This window comes from Hippichthys cyanospilos, chromosome 17 (assembly GCF_059441005.1).
Source record: "Hippichthys cyanospilos isolate Australia breed blue-spotted pipefish chromosome 17, RoL_Hcya_1.0, whole genome shotgun sequence".
Lineage (NCBI taxonomy): Eukaryota > Metazoa > Chordata > Actinopteri > Syngnathiformes > Syngnathidae > Hippichthys > Hippichthys cyanospilos.
In genome coordinates, this window is record NC_142385.1 from 12,560,281 (window position 1) to 12,578,277 (window position 17,997).

Below are 17,997 nucleotides of genomic sequence, written 5' to 3' on the forward strand. Positions count from 1 at the left end.
GGTGCTTTGAGATACGATTTAGTTTTTTTTTTTTTAAACCCAAGCCCCATGACTAATGAAAACCAAGTTTTCACTCCCAGTTTAAGTTTAATGTCAAACTAAACATAGAACACCAAATTACACTTTGTGTATAGACTTAAGAATACCCAACATATCTTAATGTTATCATCTAATGGAAAATGCAAACAGATATAATCTGTCGTTAAATAGTATTATAACATGGGGTTCCGTAGACAACATTCCATATACGGGGGCCAATGAGCGATAATTATTTGCAGGCAAACAGTGTTGCATCACATGTAATGTGAAAATATGAATAATCAAGACGCGTATTCTTTATCATCTGCAAAAAACGACGAATTTATTGAGTTTATTGAGCCACCGTATTGATTTCTCATTTGTGTTTAAATGACTATATTATAGAACACCCTGCTATTTTTCTTATTGAAAAAAAAAATACTACATTTGTGGGGTTACTTTCAGGGTGGGAATATGGGACGGATTGATGGAATTCATATTCGTTCTTCAAGTAAACTCTGGATTTAAATAAATAGAAATACAATTTAATATGTAAAAATAATTGAAATGCATTTATTACAGTAAGTGAATGACTGACTGAATTAATCTTTCGCTAAAACATTTTTTACGTTTTTATTACATTTTTTGAGGGGGGGGGGCGCGGAAAAAACGCTTTATTGACAAACATTATTGATATAACAAATAGAAATTCAGTATTAGAAGTACAGACGATGTAAAAGTCAAACGTGAAAGTAAACTTGTCAATCATGCAGATGTGTATAAATAAATTGGCCACATAGAATTTCATAATTTCAATTTTTCTTATATACATAAGAGATGCAATGATTTTACTGTGATAATGGTCCGAAGCTATCGCTTAATATGATATAATTTCTCATTATGGTGCAATTAACACGCCTATTAGTCGGTAACTACGGCACGTGAAAAGGGTCAAACTTTATTTTAGCTTCTTCCGGTTTCCGCTGTCAACAGAGCTAGCTACTCAGTCAAGTCAGCAGTGGCACCGCTGCGGAGCGACGACGATGTCGGAGCAGGAGTCCCTGAGGTGCTCCAGTGGCAGAAACCGTGGAGGCGTACAGAGGGTCGAAGGCAAACTGCGAGCCAGCGTAGAAAAAGGGGATTACTATGAAGCACACCAGATGTATAGGACGTTATTTTTTAGGTAAGCATTTGCGAATAACGTTTTAAATTGCAGTTGGTGGCTCATCGAGGCCTGCGGTGTTCTAGATCTCTCTGCTGTTAAACGTGCTTATATCTTACCAGTATGCAATTGGAGGAACTTCACCACGGTCCCGCCCACCTTTGTTAGTCCGGCCGTTTGTTTGGGCAACTCAAGTTGTCAGTTAAGCAAGGTCTTAAAATGGAATGCTAGCGTAGTGCTGGCTACTTGTGTTGCTACACGTTTAGGAAATAAAGAGTGGACGTTTCAATACGCAGTGACTTCTACAACATAGTTATCGCGTAAAGACGATGTCTAACAGCATTTAAAATGCTATATGTTGGGATTATCGGCGCGTGGAAAAAAAATGCGGTTACTGTCCAGATGTGCTAGTAGCTAGCCGCCTGGATTTTGTGTTACCTACCTTGACTTGCTCAACCTTTTTACCTAAAGCTCGTTGTGGTTTATGTATATTTAATTAAATCACAGTAGGCGTTTTTCCATTGTTTGAGCAGTCAAGAAGCAGCCAACGCCCTCATTATTGATCACTTCTCCCTAATTAAAAACTGTTATTGCCATTTAAGAAAGGGAGCCACCACCTTATCATCTCCTATCCTTAACGCAGTGCATTCTTGTGGGCCACAAGGAGAACATGATCATGGGCTGATTATGAGCTTGTTCCACATACCGTTCACACCTTTCTTATTCTACAAACAGTATGTACAGGTGACTTTCTTGACTGTCAACAGGTACATGTCACAGGCAAAACACAGTGAAGCCAGGGAGCTGATGTACAATGGTGCCCTGCTCTTCTTCAGCTATAACCAGGTGAATACACCAACAAAATCCTACCAGAAAAGTCAACTCCTGAACTACAAGAACCCAGGATATGATTGCATGCAATGTCATCTTTCTTGGATCTCTCAAGCGATACTGAAAACGTCACTTAACGACATGAGTCAGACCCAAACAGTAAATTAATCTATTCTAATACTCGAGTTCAAAATAGAGCATCAGACAAATGCGTGGTTTGTTAATGTTAGTTCCCCTGTCCCACTCACGTGTTGCCTAAAAGTAAAAGACAGCATAATCATTGACAACGAGCATAAGTAACCCACAGCCTTCAGAACAGCCATGGCATCAGTTAAAATCCTGAGCCCGCATTTAACGAGTCACATGTTCGCCAAGTGCAGGCTTTCGTCGTCACGAATCTGATTATCAGGCAGATAAATAACACATCTTCTGTTCAGGCTCTGATAAGGAAATTTTGCGGTATCGCTCGGTGAAGGGACTAAAAATAGGATGTTTTGCTGGAGGGGTGGTAAAGAGGTAAACAGAAAGATGATTGAGGCTGTGCACAATACTTTTGTTTAGCTGTGTGTATATGTGTGATTCACTTTAACTTCTTTGGCAACTTCATTAGAAAGTAAGTTCTTTAAAAAATTCTGTGCAAATACAGTACTTTAACTAATAAATGCCGTACAGAGGCATGTTAACTGTCTGCCGGCGTGAAAGTTAGTTATTTTTAAAGAAGTACAAATAGGGGCTGCCCCTCAATAAATGCGAAACACCAGCAGACCTTAAAATAGGAAATAAATCATTTAAAAATACATTTGTAGAACTATGAGCCACACTTCTTATAAAAGGCCTTACCCCTGAAAATGTGGTAGTCCTTGCATTTGAGTACATTAACTTGCCTGGCCACTATATTAAGACTAAAAATGCTTCCCCTTATTTTAAAGCCTTACCCGAAATACATGCCTAATCCACTTAGACTAAATGGAGAACTATGTTATTATAAAAGTGTTAAAGATAAAAATAGATGGATTGGGTGATTTTTACTTTTTTTGGAGTTGAGTGCATGGAATTTTGTCTCTCTTATACAGAAATATGCTATTTTACTCATCCTAATTTATTCCGCTACGTTTCGCTCTGCAGCAAAACAGTGCAGCAGATCTGTCCATGCTGGTACTGGAGGTTCTGGAGAAATCAGAAACCAAAGTAGAAGAAGAAATATTAGGTGAGTGTTTACCAGACGCATCAAACGGAGACATTGTTTCCCGTCCGTTTAGTCGTCGATGACGCTTGCGCAACCGTCGAGCAGAAAGCCTGGCCAAGCTGTTCAGCCACATGGATCAGAACTCTCCGGAAAGAGTCGCCTTCGTTTCCCGAGCCTTGAAATGGTCCACGGGTGGTTCCGGCAAATTGGGGAACCCCAAGCTTCACCAGCTGCTGGCCGTCACTTTGTGGAAAGGTAGATCAGACGTGACGAATCGTTAAGCGGCCCTGCCTCCCAAAAAAGATAGCGTCCGACATCTTGATACTTTTTTCTAGAGCAAAACTATAGCGAATCTCGTTACCACTTCCTGCATTCGTCCGACGGGGAGGGATGCGCCCAGATGCTGGTGGAGTATTCATCCTCGCGAGGTTTCCGCAGCGAGGTCGACATGTTTGTGGCCCAGGCAGTACTTCAGTAAGAGAAAAGTCACAGTCGCAATAAGAACAAAACACACAGTGTTAACACATTGTTTTGCTCCGACAGGTTCCTCTGCCTGAAGAACAAAAACAGCGCTTCCGTGGTGTTTAGCACGTACACAGAGAAACACCCGTCCATTGAGAGGGGTCCTCCATTTGTTCAGCCCCTTCTTAACTTTATCTGGTTTCTGCTGCTGGCAGTGGATGGGTGAGAAAATGATGATATATATTTAAAAAAATATATATAACAGCAGTTTCAAAGTCAGCATTTCATAACTATTTAATTTGATAATGGATTTGTGCCTTTTCAGGGGTAAATTAACAGTTTTCACAGTGTTATGTGAGCAATATCAACCTTCCCTGAAGAGGGATCCTATGTACAATGAGGTGAGTGATTCCATCTTGATTCAACAAATTTCAAAACATAAAGTAGGGCTGCAACGATGATTTCAATTATCGATAAATCCGTCAATTACTTTGTTCATTAATCAGATTGGTCAAAAAGATCAATTTCCATCACTATTTAAAAACTGGGCTGTAGTTGTGTATTTATTTTCAAATTGATTGCTGAATATGTTATAACAATTTATTAACCATTTACTATTTTGGTCAGTAAGGTCACAAAGTTTGCTTCAATATTGATCAGTTTTTCCAAACTAAAAACAGATGTTTGTAATTGGCTTATTTTGATTTAACTCAATGATAATCGGTGTGTGTTTACAGTAAACTGTTATTCCAATGTCTTTAAATTGAGTGATGGACGCATTTTGGTCGGTCAGTAGAGTTACTTTTTTTTTCTTTTTTTAAATACATTCACTGCCATTGACAGCTTTAGGTGTCAAAGATCCATTTTAACTGGTCTGGCAGTAATACTAATTAAACTAAACTAATAAATTAAACTGCATCAAAAAGTGTAACAAATACATATCAGAATTATGTTAGTGCAAAATAATCAGGGAATTCAAAGTATATCATGTAAAGAATTATTTAAAAAAAACCGCCTCTAAACTCTTTGAATTAATCATTAATTGTAGCAAGCGGCATTGTGAATGCAGTTCATTTATTTGCCAGGAGATGGCACTGGTGCGTTGGAGGCGAGCACAAGAGACCCTTTTAGGTTGTTTTATCGGTACTGTACGTTTTTAATTTAGGTCTTCAGTGATCGAGACATCATTTACAAGTCCACAGGAGCAGTAATTATTATTTTTGGAAAATTTTGAGTAGTAAAATGCAACAAGAAAGTATTTTGGAAACTCACCGGATATGTCAAAAGTGTTTCTTGTGTCTCCTTTCTGGACATGTAAAGTACCTCGACAGAATAGGACAGCTTTTCTTCGGCGTTCCCCCCAAACAATCTCCGTCGTACGGCGGCCTGCTAGGTGAGTGCGCCTCGTGTCGGCGAAACACCCTCGCTAAAACTGACACGTCGGCATCCGCGCAGGAAACTTGCTGAACAGCCTGATGGGAGCGGGCGACGACGACGACGTCGAAGAGGCCCAGGAAGACAGCAGTCCCATCGAGCTGGATTGAGAAGAATGGCGGCTGAGGAGACGAAGAGCAAAAGAACACACACGCATAAACACAAAGGGGAAAACCAAAAGCCACCTCCACCCATCGTAGGTGAGGCGAGGCAGTTTTTACACTTCGTCCACCTCAATAATTACAGCCTTTCTAGTCCTAACGCATACTGGACTGCACTCAGCTGCAGTAAAATATTATTTTATTTAATCATTACTTTTGTTCATGTTTGGACTCTTGGTTTCAATGCACTCATCGACAACATTGTAGACCTCCTTTAACAGTGTTGCTTTTTTTTAAATAGTCACTAAGGGGTGCCAATGAATTCCTCTTCGTCAGCATTTTTCTGCACAATTTTCCGCACCCTTAATTCAGCTGTCTTAGTAGTTATTTCAACTTGCCTGTTATGATTTCTCAAGTTTCTCATCCGGCGTTTTGTCCATCAGCGGAAGTTGGAACACGACGTGTGCGTCTCCCTTCTCCGTTATCGGTGGGCTGCCGGTTTCTATTTCCGGGAAGGATTCGTTCCGCTTGCAGACGTGCTGCCGTGAGACTGCACTTTGCTCTATGAATCACAACTTAAGTATAATTTCAGTCACAAGTTTCATTAGCCAGGCAGCGCAGTGAATTAGCTGTTAGCATGTAACGTTTCTGATTATGGATAATTCCTCCCACATTCCCAAAACAATGTGAGGTTAAAAAGGAAGCTTAATTGTTTCTAAATGTGAGTGTGAGTGATTGGTTTTCTACGGGCTCTGTGATTGGCTGATGACCAGTTCAGGGTGTATCCCTTTTATCCCGGTTACCTGGGATAGGCTCCAGCTCACCCATTTTTGGAGTTTTGGCTCCTGACTATAACCAGAAATATGTTAAGTCCCTAACTAAATGACATTAAATTTTTCTATGAGTTACATATAAATATGATTATTAGTTTCATGATGAATGATTTTAATTGGACACTTGTACACATTTTTTGCATGCGCATTATAGCTTCATGAATTCAAAAGTTGAACTAAGGCTACCAAATGTAGATTAGCCCTAAAACATATGTTGACAGTATTGTGGGGTGGGAGGAAAAAATACATTGTACTTTTTTTTTTCTGCAGTGGTCAGTGTCGCGCAGCAGAGGCAAAATAAAGTTGGAACAACTCAAAAAACACAATTTCCAAAGAGACTTCTGAGACTTGTTGGTTGTCACACAACTACCATCTTATCATAAAGACAATTGTGCTTTATTTTTATTTTTGAAATGTGTTTTATGCAAACCTGCCACGTGAGTCACTGCTGTTCCATTTTTTTTTTCTTTGAAAACACAAGAGGAGCGTTTGCCTTTTCCATGATACACTAACAAGAGTCAATAAACTACATTGAGAGGATTGAGACTGATGTGAAACTCATCTTGTCCTGTCCATTTTCTTTATTGCGGCATATGAAAATGAGGACTGCGATGTTAAAAGGCAAAATCTGCAATGACAAAGTCGCGTTCATAACAAAGATGACTTCATACATGATCGGCGCTATAAATACAATGGAGGGTTAAGTTAAATATATAAATTATATGAATGGCACTGCATGATATTAGACAACTTAAGTGCAACATAAGTTGGTGGCTATTGTGTCATAAGTTTATATTAAATGCCGCTTACAATAACCAATAAGGCTCAGGGAAACTATTGGAAAGCAAGAGTTATTAACGCTCTCAAAAATGATCACAACCCTGCAAATGGCTGACGACGGGTCCGGCTCTACCTCATTTCCTGCCGGGATGTGCGCCAGCTCATCTGAGACCTTAATGAGGACGAGCGCTCTCGAAATTGTAAACACAACTTGTGTTGTACAAGTATGACGATTTCCATAGTGCTTTCCACTATGTAGTGGGCTTTATTAAAAAAAAAAAATACTTGTTGATGCTGGTGATCAAGTACGGGACTGGAGCGCGAGTCTCTGGATCATATCTGATAGATGAGACATGTCGGACTGCCGCGCCTGATGCTTCAAGTACTCCAGTGTCCGAACCTAGACATACAATTGAGAGGATTGGTAAATTTGACAAAGAAAAAAGCTGATATATATTTAGGGACAAAATCATTCATAAAAACAATAGTAAACTAGTGCAACCTGTCGAGTCCAGGAGGGAGCTTCTACCTGCAGTCCCTTCTGAAGGTTTCTTATTTTCCCCAGATGGGGTTTTCAAGTTTTTCCTTCCCCTTCTGAAAGCTTTGGTCAGAAGATGCTGTTGTGTATTTATGATGTTCTGTTTGACTTATTTTTATTTCGTGAATCCCGTCGAGACTGCAGTGATTCAGGGCTATACAAGTAAACTTGATTTGACTTGAAATTGTCTACAAAAGCCTTTTTTTTTCTTTTCCGCAACTTACAAGCAAAATATGCATTATTTTAATTAACACTTACTGATTCATGAGAGACTAAGAACAATAGACTGATTGGCAAAATTTGTGTTGACCATTTTAACATAGATTTTTTTTGTTTGTTTTTTGCACGGAATTTTTGCAGACTGATTATTTTTATGATTTTTTTCACCTGGAATATTTTTGCACCTGAATATTTCATTAGAACTTTTTGATGCTAAAAGAAAAAGCAGTTAGGAATTTTGAAGCTGAAAAATCCATTGCTATAAATGTCAAAATCTGTATTAGGAATACAAATTCCATTTCCGATGGAACAGAACTACTATAATCTATTCATAATTATTTTGAAGTGCTGTATGCATCAATTGGCCAAATAATTACTCAGTCTGGCCCTGTTAAACGGGTTGAACTATTTTTTCAAATAAAAGATGATATAAATAAATCTGGTCCAAATACATATATATCCCTAAATCAAATCCTAAAAATATGAAGTGTGTTTGTGTGTGCAACTTACAGAAATGCGGGTCTCACAGTATCCGTGTTTGTGACTGAGGTTCCACAAATTGACTGCCAGCTGGCTAAGCTTGTTGTTCCTCAGGTCTCCGTGCGCCAGCAGGACGCAAAAGAGGGAGAAGGCCAGAGCGCCTTGTCGCCGTGTGCTCTGCTCCTAGAAACGCGCATTTTTTTTAGTTCCTTTCTAAACATCTAACCAAATCCAAATGAATAAACGCTTAAAATAATTATTTACCTCTTCTCGACCGAGAGCCTTCAGGTGATCTAGGATCTGCCCGATCAGGGTCTCGCACATCTTGTTAATCTCTGACAGGAATTTGGGGTCCCCCCCGTAAAGGGTCTCATTGGAATCCACTGAAATGTTGAAGGAAAATACAAGCGCACTTAAAAAGTCCCAATGATTAAAAGATGAATCCCGCTAGGTCATATGATGTGTGTGTTTACCTTTTGGAACGGTGTACAGGTATGTTTCCTGGCTCATGGCGGCCAGCAGGGGGAGGGCGCCGATGTACACGCGCACTTTGGCGTCGCTGTTGTCCTCCCAGGTGTACTCTTGCACCACGTTGAGCACACCGCGGACTAAGTAGAGCACCCCATGCTCTGGGTGATCCTGTAAACATCCAGGTTATTACAGCTTGTGTTGATTCATCTTTTATTTACAATAATATACCATTGGAGTTAATATTGCGTTTGTCGAATATGAATTAGCCAGCACATTTCACTTGTTTTTATGCAGCTCAGTGGGCGGCCATTTTGACATTTGCTGTTGACTGAAAATGTCTAATTCCTGTATTCTGTTGAATATCGCATTTGTGAGATGAATTAATCAGCAAAATAATTTGCTTTTATCAATCTCAGAGGGCGTTTTTGTGTCACTTCCTGTCAATTGACGTCACATGACCAAACTCCGAAAACAGGTGAGCTGTGACTGGTTGTTACCCGAGTCCTTAATCAGAATGTGGAGTATAGTAAAGTGGAGCTGCATAGAATAGGGCTTGTGGGAGAAAAAGTTGACCAATTCGGGTAAGTCAATTAAAAATATCAGCCTTGGAGGTCCAACGGCACCATGTTTGTGCCACTCTTTTCTACACCGAGCATTCTTGAAGGCATACACAGTGTCGCAACCTCAGCAAGGGAGAAAGACTCCCAAAAAAAATATATAGTTATCACAAGTTTGTGATCATTTCCAATAAAGAAACTAACAAAAATAAAATACTGTTAACAAGAAGGAGGCAATCAAGCATGAAATGTGCCCAGTCTGCTTCACGGAGAAGCTGAAGAAGACCAACAGGAAGTTATTGACCTCATAGTAGCAGCACAGTAACAGAAAGCTCCACTCTCAAATTTACTCATGGAATATTGTTGAAGCGACCACTATCACATGCGTAATGTGCACATAACATTAAGTAGCTATGAAATAAATAATCTTTGTGCTGATTTTACATCATCTATATATATCCACACATCAAAGCGTTAACTTGGTTATTGCTTTAAATTGATGTTCTTACTGGGACAACCAGAAGCGTAGCCAGGAAGTTGCTGATGAAGTCCAGCAGCAAACTCTCTGAGGAGCGAGCCTTCCCTTCCACGCTGATGCTACGCGGAACCTCCAGAAGAATACTGACCGCCGCCTTGAAGAAGGCGTCCGCTGCAGGAGGAACACCGAAAGTCAAGAAAGAAACTCGAAATACGCTTTGTGGGAAGCTACCCACCCTGAGATAAACACTGGTTGGCCAATGCCACCTGACCAGAGAGTAGATATAAGTGGAGACGAGTAAAGATGCTGCTAAGTGACGGGATGGTGATAAAACTGTAGGCGGCGCACGCCTGGAAGGACAGAAGAAGACACAAATCGATCAGTTGGCATGAACGGGATTACCATCCGTCTCGCTAACTTACCCGAACAAATGCAGCAGTTTTGCGGGAATGGTTGCCTCTCATCACCCTCCTGGTCTCCATCGCCAGCTGATTCACAGTCTGAATACGACAACATTTGAATATTTATTACCGTATTATATAATTTAGAGATGCTCGATATTACTGGTTTTCAAACCGATACCAAATCACTCAACTCTTGAGGAGTCACCGACAGTTACCAAGTACTGATACCGCTAATAATTTTACTACACATACAATTACATTATTTTAAAGAATGATATATGTATTCAAATACTGTATAGCATTTTCTTCTAATTTATAATATTGACACTGCTCCAAGCGATACTAGTATAGGCTGTCATTGCAAATACAGGTACAAGTATCGGCATAGGAAATGGATACTTGGTATCGATACTTGCCCATCACTAATATATTTATTATTATATATTATTAGGGGTTTACCGATACAACTTTGTATTTTCAATATTATAGTGATATTGCAGCCTAGAGCGCTGTCCGATAATGATATGGATCCCATGCCAGCAGGAATAATATATGCTTTATTTTTTATGCAATGTTAGAAGAGTTTTGATCAGGTGATAATATAGCAACAAGCGGTATTAGAAAATATTAGCCATGTATTCCAAAAATGTGGGTTAGGTCACCTTGAGCTATCTGATGTAATTTCCAGGTGACAGGAAGTGGAAAAATGTGTGTTTCGAAGTATTCATTGGATATGAAAAATAATTATCAAATCCACCGTACAAAAAAAAAAAAAAAATACTTTTTGTCGCTGAAAACTGCTAAATAACTTCAGTACCCCATGAAAATAATAACAAAAAGTCCGATTCAAACTGACGTGAATGAGCTGCACCAGAACTGGCTCCAGGTTAGAGAACGTGGCTCTGGCCTCCACGCAGAAGTTCAACTGCTGCTCGAAATCACGCCCGAAGGAAACCTGAACATCGGGAGTTAAACAAGTCAAACAAACAGACATCTAAACAGACTTTTTTATTTTTATTTTACAAGCCACCGGGGAGACAGAAGAAGAAGCTATCCAAGTTTTGATTTTGAATTGCAATTTCCTCGCCACTAGGGGCATTGTTCACCAGCAAAGGCAAACGGGGATGTTACTGTTGTGTTGGTGCGGTATTCTAACGATCTGAGCGCGTTGGTGTTATGTTGAAAATATGTTAGTTCGTAAACATGCAGGCGTGTTCGGTCCGTGAACTTGATTATCAACAAAAATGGAAAACAATTCCATGTACTTCGACTTTCAGATGCGGCTTCTACGAGACAAAATTCAATTTGTTTACATTTTTGTTGGTGCGTCTTATACTGTGGTGCGAATTATAGTCTGAATGAACTCATTCACTCCCAAAAACGTTTTTAGGTGTTTTTTTTTTTTTTTTAGTCCATATATTTATATATATATGCCCCCCCTCCCATTTTTCTGCATTGGGTTTGCGGAGAGTCCAAAATAGGCTGGTACTGAATACGTTAAAAACAAAATAGCTCACCAAACGCATAAAGCCGATGATCAGCACAGACAAAGATCTTTTTTCATCCTCAAGGGTGAGAGCACTGCAAAACATGCCATTGAAATTGTAGTAGTACTATCTAACTCACCTCTGAAAGTGACGGTCAAAAGTTTGGAAACATCCTCTAATTTTTCATTAATGACAAAAAATTCATATACTGATGAAATTATTTGGTAAACAAAAAATGTTTATAAAAATGTGGATGGTGCCTTACAATCTGGATGGACTATCAGTTTACAACTGCGCATTTTCAAGCGTTAATAGCTAGAATTGCATGATCTCGTTATAATATGGGGAATTTTTGAATTTGAAGGTGTTTCCAAACTGTATATGAACGCAAAAGTCATATTTTGCCTCACTTGACCGAGTCATGCATGCTCTTGCAGATGTGCATCATGGCGTTGAGGATGACGGGGTCTCTGGTTGGCTCGAGTTGATGCCTACAAGTTAAGCGGAGAGGAAATGAATGAAATCTTGGACGTTTTACTTCCTGTATTTTTCAGATCACACAAATGAATGGCTCGTACTTGATGAAGACTTCCATGATGGACCTGCACACCTCCACCTTCACGCTGTCCTTCTGGAACATGTCCAGAAATGGGAGGAAACGCTCCTGAGGAACAAAAATTGAAGGTGATGACGAGAAGTGGAAATGAGCACACTTCTACCCCACTGCTAATTAAATCAAATATTTTTTTAAATCTCTAAATTTTACTCACCATGGAGAAGAGGATGGAGAAGTCGTGGTAGTAAGCGAGGATCTTTCTGATAACGGAGTGCAGCTATAGGGCAAGACCAAAATGGAGTCACTGGAGAGCATGTGACAAATGGAGGATGAACCATGAAAAAATATGAACCTGAGAGTAGGCGTCTTCAAAAGCTCGGTCGGGTGTCATGTGTTTGATGATATCTGCCAGAACGGTGTTCACCTCACGTTTCTACAGGATAAAAGAAAAAAAAATTGCTACTTTTATTTTATTCGCAATAAGAGCAATTCACTTACTGTGAAATTCCGGCAGGTGAACTCCACCCAGATCTCAGCGCAGTTGACATAATCCTGTGCGCCAAATCATAAAAACGCGTTAAGACTTCATGGCAAATTAAGCGTCTGCGAAAACGCAGAATCAAGCTCTCCATACCCGAGGACTTCGGACTTTGGTGATAACCTTCCAGGCTTCGTTGAGGATGGTCAGCCTCTCTGATTCTGGGGGGTCAGCGCAGGCTAGACAGCGACCCAGTGATCCAAATAACAAATGCTAGAAAGGAGATAAAAAGATGATAAATTCGTGAAATGGGTCCTTTGGTTTATTCGTGGAGCGACGATAAAGTTAAAACATCAAGTAGTAATATAATTAAAGATAATTTCCAAAAATTCGTTTTGTGATATTGTTACTTTAATTACAATTGCTTTTTCCTGGTGTTCATGCTTTGGCCGCTAGGGGGCATTGTGATAGACACGTATCAGTTTGACAGCGATTCCTTCACCTTTTGTTGTGTATTATTACTTTGTCTGTTTACGTGTGTTGTTGCACCATTTGTATTCAAATATCCATTGATAGTTATAGTCACAAAATCGATGTGAGTTTGTTAGCCAGTTGTGGGAATTATGCACTGTGTTAGCATTAACTTGGTGGAAATTCGTAAATCATGTAGTTCTGTTAAATACACAAAATAATTCTTTTTGTTTTATGTTTCGGCTAGACAAAAATTTGGCCTGCAACTCAAGGAAAAAAAAAGTAACAAGCGATAGCTACATGACAAATAAAAATGAAAGGAAAAAAAAGTGTGTTAAATTACGCCAGCTCACCTTGGGGAACCCAGCCTCATCACAGTCTTTTATCATACTGATGAAATCCACGGCTCTGGCGGCGACAAAGTCTGGCCTAAAAGCCCTCATGACCGAATTCAGCAGCAAGGCACTGTGGGAAATAGTTCCAATGATCCATCAAGCTAAACCGCTGCTTTATAACCTTTTGTACCCCTTGTGAAATTATTCCTCATTCAAGTACCTCATAACAAAAACAAGGCATTTTTAGATTTATTAGACATTGAGTCTACATCTGTAATTGTATCTCAAGACACGCTTTATTTATCCAGAAGCATAACATTATCTGGTTTATTTTCAAGCCAAAAAATTGCCTCACTCACGACAACGCACATTTTTGCAGAACGCCTACTTCGTTTTGCAATGAGTCACTCTGACAACATTTAGCAAAATGTTACTTCATGTTCCGGTTATTTTGCTCTTAATTTGAAAAGAAAAATGTACTGTTCTTGCCATAGCATTAGAATTCTGAAGAAACCCTATTAAAATCTTTAAAAGCCTTTAAATACACCCATTTATGAACTACTATCAGACCAATGTTCAACACAAAAAAAATCATAAGATCATGCAGCATCTCCTATATTGCGTCTTTAACTTAATACTCACTTGTTACCCAGCTTTTTACATCTTTCCATCATCTCCGTCAGGTGACTCTACAATTGACACACACGCAAAGATTTAAAACAGCAGTAAAAACACAAGCCACAGGCGAAGCTTCATTTGTTCCAAATCGACAATAAAATGCGCCGATTAATTCATTCATTTGTGCTATTTTAACTACCTCTGGTGCTCTGTAAGCGCTACACTGCAGGATCCAGTTGATAGCCGGCGAGTAGAGCGTCAGGTACTTTGGCATCTCCACCCTCTGCGCGAGCAGCTGCCTGCGAACGCTCTCCCCGTTGATTTGCCGGAAGGTTGCGAGCAGGTCTAAGAAGTTGAGCTTCAGGGTATCTCTCCAGCTGGGGGCAACCTCCATGCCAACCTGGTTGACCACCCACAGAAAAATCTTTGATAGACGTTTGTTGCCAAGGGAAAAAAAAATATTTAAAAAAAATATATATATTTTTATATATATATATATATATATATATTAATTAGAAATCACCCTGCAGAGGTAAGCCCGGGTGTAAGCCGCCACCAAAGGGTCTCCAATGCCTCTTATCATGGCGGTCAGTCGCGGGAGAATCTCCTGAATACCGCTGTAGGGGTCGGGGGTGTTACTAGATCAAATTGGGGGAGCAAATTATCCGAGAGGATCCAAACTACTCACGATTTGTTCAGGAAGCGATTGCACTTCAGGATGGAGGCTTCAACGTATCTGTTCATAGACTTTGTTAAGGAGGGAAACACGCTGGATGAGTTGTCCGATCAAAGTAATATGACGATCATTTTTTTTTTGAGGGGGGGGGCAGGATACAGTCTGGGTAGGAGTTCTCTAATAGAGGCGATCTTGAAGAACCAATTGAGGCAGGTTTCCTTGGCTGTGTCGTTGACATCGTCGACTGTAAATGAGTCTGATCCAAAAAAAAAAGTATAAATAAATAAAACCCGTGTTGTATCCACTATCTTCTGATACATGTCAGCAGAATGATCAGGTGACTTTCCAAAGTCTATTCTAAATCAAACTATACTTATTCTTTTAATAGTTTCAGGTAATACCGCTAAACGCTGCTAAAGAAGAATTTGAAGTCCATACCAGGTAAAGGTCTTGGGTCAGAACACATGCTCCAAATTCTGTCATAAACAAGCTGGCCTATGCAAAACAAAAAGAAATAGAGTCATCGTAAAGAGCAGACGAATTTAAGAAAGGGATTAAAAAAAGATTCGCTACGTACCGAAAGTGTCAAGTATATCAGTGATGAGAACAAACTTGCTGGGGTAAAACTGGATGACGGAGGTGTCGGAGAGAAGTTTGGAGCACTGGGATACCACAACAAGCCAAGTCATTTTCAGGTACCTTCATTTCCCTTTGAACTAGTTTCCTCCATCTTAACTTTCCATGATTGGCACAGAACTAGGATTTTTTTTTTTTTACCTGGATTACGATCTTCAGAGCTTTGACCTTCTGGTCCGAGGCCCAGGCCTCTTTTAGGGACTGGTTGAGCTCCTGGATGCGGTTGGTATATTCCTGCTGGGAAAGATTGAGCAGTTCTCTCTGGGAACCCTGCACACACACAAATATACATGCAAATTTCATGTTTTCATCATTTATGTGGATGATGAATGACAACGGGTGGGCTATATTTTCACAAAAATGTATTCTAGCACCGTATAACAAGCTAATTTCAGCAAGATAAAAAGAAGTGTGTCTAAAGTAACCTGTAATTCTTGCTTTTAGTATTCTGACGGTTATAAGGTAAAAAACGGAATCAATTTATCAAGAGGATGATGAATACGATATTCGTGAAGATACTAAACAAACGCTTGTTTTTTTTTCAGTCATGTGACCTTTGCTAACCTGAGCGCTTGTGATGTCATTTTCAGCCAAATGCAAGTGGAAAAGCGTATTTTTATTAAGGTAATAAATATTAATGAAAAAAATTCCATTTCAAACTGACTATAGACAGAATATGATCTTACTGCATCTTAAAATGGCTGAATAATTTATCTAGTATTTCCTTAACAATAATACATCATTTTGGTAAATGACGGTATTATAGAACGAATTACCTCCTCGAGATCGTCGAGTTCCTCCAGACGATTGCGAACTTTCTCTGAGACAGCAGAGGATCCAGAATTCTGGGAATTTCCTGGATGGACAGTACACAGTTTGCACTTTTATTTACACATTTTTAAAAGGAAAACTAAATCAAATATTTGTAATAAATCAATCATGAATGCAAAATACAAATCGAGCCATTTTATACATACATTTTTAAATAAAATGATGAAATTTATGAAAAAAAATAGTAAAGAAACTAGTGAAATACTGAAATTGTCTTCACACTTTTCAATTTTTTTTTAAATGTGTGGTCAGCAAAAATTATACAAAAAAGAGAAATTATACAAACTTATGTCTTACCGCTGTCAGAGCCCATGCATAGATTCTAAAAAGAAGAAGAAAAAAAATTCAATACTAAAATGCTATTTAGTGCAAAGGCATATTTGTAAGAATAATAGGGCAGCGAGAAATGATGATGATGATTATTTTTACACCATAAGTATGATGTGTCCCAAGCTTGTGACCGACTCACGATGGATAGTTTTTCAGTGGTGGTGAACCTCGCCAGGATCTCGCCTCTCCTCATCGACCAAGGCTCAAAATCCGCTCCCACTCGCTCGTCGTCCTTCTCCCCCTTTTTCTTTGTGTCCTGAAAGCACAAAACCTTCACTTTAAAATATATTTTCATGATGTAATATTGATCAGAAATCAGCGGTAGCGTAAAAGTGCTACTGACCCCTGCGTAGGAGATGTGCGTCATAGATGGAGTCTCAGCTGCAAACATGGACAGTGGATCGGTTCCGTCCAAAATGGAGCTGAGGGGGTCCGGCGCAGCTAAGGAAGAGGAGGAGGACGAGGAGGAGGTGCTGCCTTTGCGAGTTCCGCGGCGAGCTCTGCTGTCCGTCACCTGAAGACGGGTCAACAAAAAGGGGACGATTTTTCGATTATTTGTAAGTCATAAAATAAATACTTCATTAGAAGTTGGTGGATTTTGATTATGATTGTCCACTTCTAATACATGATAAGTTTTCCCAATCTGACCAGTCAGGCAGACTAGGCATCATACCAAAATAGGTTTGAGGGGATGGGCATCAGATAACTCAAGCGGTGTTGCTTCCAGGCGGGCTTTTTGCAGCTCAGCGTCATAATTGCGCCACCGGGAACGCCTGTGTGAGTAAGGACAAATATCAACCGTGAATACAGAAACACTTGTAAATTGTACTCATATAATAAAACAATACGTGTCACACAAATAGGTTTTTTGTTTATGCTTTGGAGGTGCAGTTTTGTAATTGCAGTTTGTGGGAGAGAATGTAGACTGCTTGCTGACTGACAAAGATTTTGAGGTTGTAACAAATGGGTAAAAACGGTGTTGGAGTATTTTTATCATGGGGAAATTAAAGTCTTAACAGTAGTTTTGTTTTTTGGAGTGAACTCTTGAATCGTGTTTGCATGGTCTAAATCTAAGGGATTAAATTTAACATTTTGGTATTTATATTTGGCTTTATCAAGTTTTTAGACATTTAGTGAGGAAACCCTCAAAATACAAAAAAGGGAGACAACCCACAACTGAAACGTAGTTGCATTTAACCGAAATAACCACAAGAACTCTCACATATCTTGCTTGTGCAGAAATTCCAAGTAGCAAATTTAACGTGAATGCAAAACAAGCACACTTTGTATTTAAAATTGCAAAATAACGGTCACATTTATGTGACGAAACTTTGAAAATTCTGAGTTTAATTTGTGGTGTAAGAACAGTATTTAATTTTTTTAGCTTAAGAAAAAAGAATCTTACCACATCACAGCAGCCATTTTTCAGCGATCACATGACATCCTGTACTTCCTGGTTATGGCATATGTCCGGGTAATTAGAAAAAGCGTGAAACATGTTTGCCATATATTGTCTTATTAAACTCTGTCATTAATGTAACGCAATATTGCGTTATCATCTGTTCTGTATTCGCAACAAGCGTGAACTGGCTTTAACATTTTCATCAGACTAAACTTCATTACCC

The 17,997-nt window shown here is 39.3% G+C and overlaps 2 protein-coding genes across 2 annotated transcripts; one reads left to right on the plus strand and one right to left on the minus strand.

The window, feature by feature from the left end:
* The first annotated feature begins 1,001 nt into the window (after window positions 1-1,001).
* On the plus strand, window positions 1,002-6,584 carry get4 (guided entry of tail-anchored proteins factor 4). Its single transcript, XM_088439118.1, has 9 exons — window positions 1,002-1,201; window positions 1,948-2,026; window positions 3,137-3,218; window positions 3,303-3,452; window positions 3,533-3,671; window positions 3,741-3,881; window positions 3,985-4,060; window positions 4,980-5,052; window positions 5,115-6,584. Exons 1-9 carry the CDS (start codon window positions 1,062-1,064, stop codon window positions 5,201-5,203), a joined length of 969 nt encoding a protein of 322 aa, XP_088295244.1. The 5' UTR covers window positions 1,002-1,061; the 3' UTR covers window positions 5,204-6,584.
* Window positions 6,262-17,922, minus strand: vps35l (VPS35 endosomal protein sorting factor like). Its single transcript, XM_088439117.1, has 30 exons — window positions 17,778-17,922; window positions 17,046-17,145; window positions 16,716-16,886; window positions 16,512-16,628; window positions 16,340-16,364; window positions 15,988-16,067; window positions 15,353-15,481; window positions 15,153-15,237; window positions 15,014-15,070; window positions 14,735-14,831; window positions 14,588-14,635; window positions 14,423-14,516; window positions 14,099-14,299; window positions 13,924-13,970; window positions 13,300-13,411; window positions 12,632-12,748; window positions 12,496-12,549; window positions 12,350-12,430; window positions 12,212-12,274; window positions 12,020-12,105; window positions 11,852-11,932; window positions 11,472-11,535; window positions 10,811-10,909; window positions 9,973-10,050; window positions 9,786-9,900; window positions 9,582-9,721; window positions 8,518-8,683; window positions 8,309-8,427; window positions 8,075-8,227; window positions 6,262-7,207 (listed from the first exon to the last, which is right to left on the minus strand). Exons 1-30 carry the CDS (start codon window positions 17,792-17,794, stop codon window positions 7,109-7,111), a joined length of 2,895 nt encoding a protein of 964 aa, XP_088295243.1. The 5' UTR covers window positions 17,795-17,922; the 3' UTR covers window positions 6,262-7,108.
* Window positions 17,923-17,997: the final 75 nt, after the last annotated feature.

Bases quoted from the DNA above. Each gene is read 5' to 3' on its own strand.
- get4 (XM_088439118.1), top strand. From the start codon at position 1,062: ATGTCGGAGCAGGAGTCCCTGAGGTGCTCCAGTGGCAGAAACCGTGGA. The intron at 4,061-4,979 runs GTGAGTGATTCC...GGACATGTAAAG, and splicing joins GGGATCCTATGTACAATGAG to TACCTCGACAGAATAGGACA. The intron at 5,053-5,114 runs GTGAGTGCGCCT...GCATCCGCGCAG, and splicing joins GTCGTACGGCGGCCTGCTAG to GAAACTTGCTGAACAGCCTG.
- vps35l (XM_088439117.1), bottom strand. The intron at 14,300-14,422 runs GTGATTTCTAAT...GTGGTCAACCAG, and splicing joins CCCGGGCTTACCTCTGCAGG to GTTGGCATGGAGGTTGCCCC. The intron at 13,412-13,923 runs GTGAGTATTAAG...TATTTCCCACAG, and splicing joins TGTAAAAAGCTGGGTAACAA to TGCCTTGCTGCTGAATTCGG.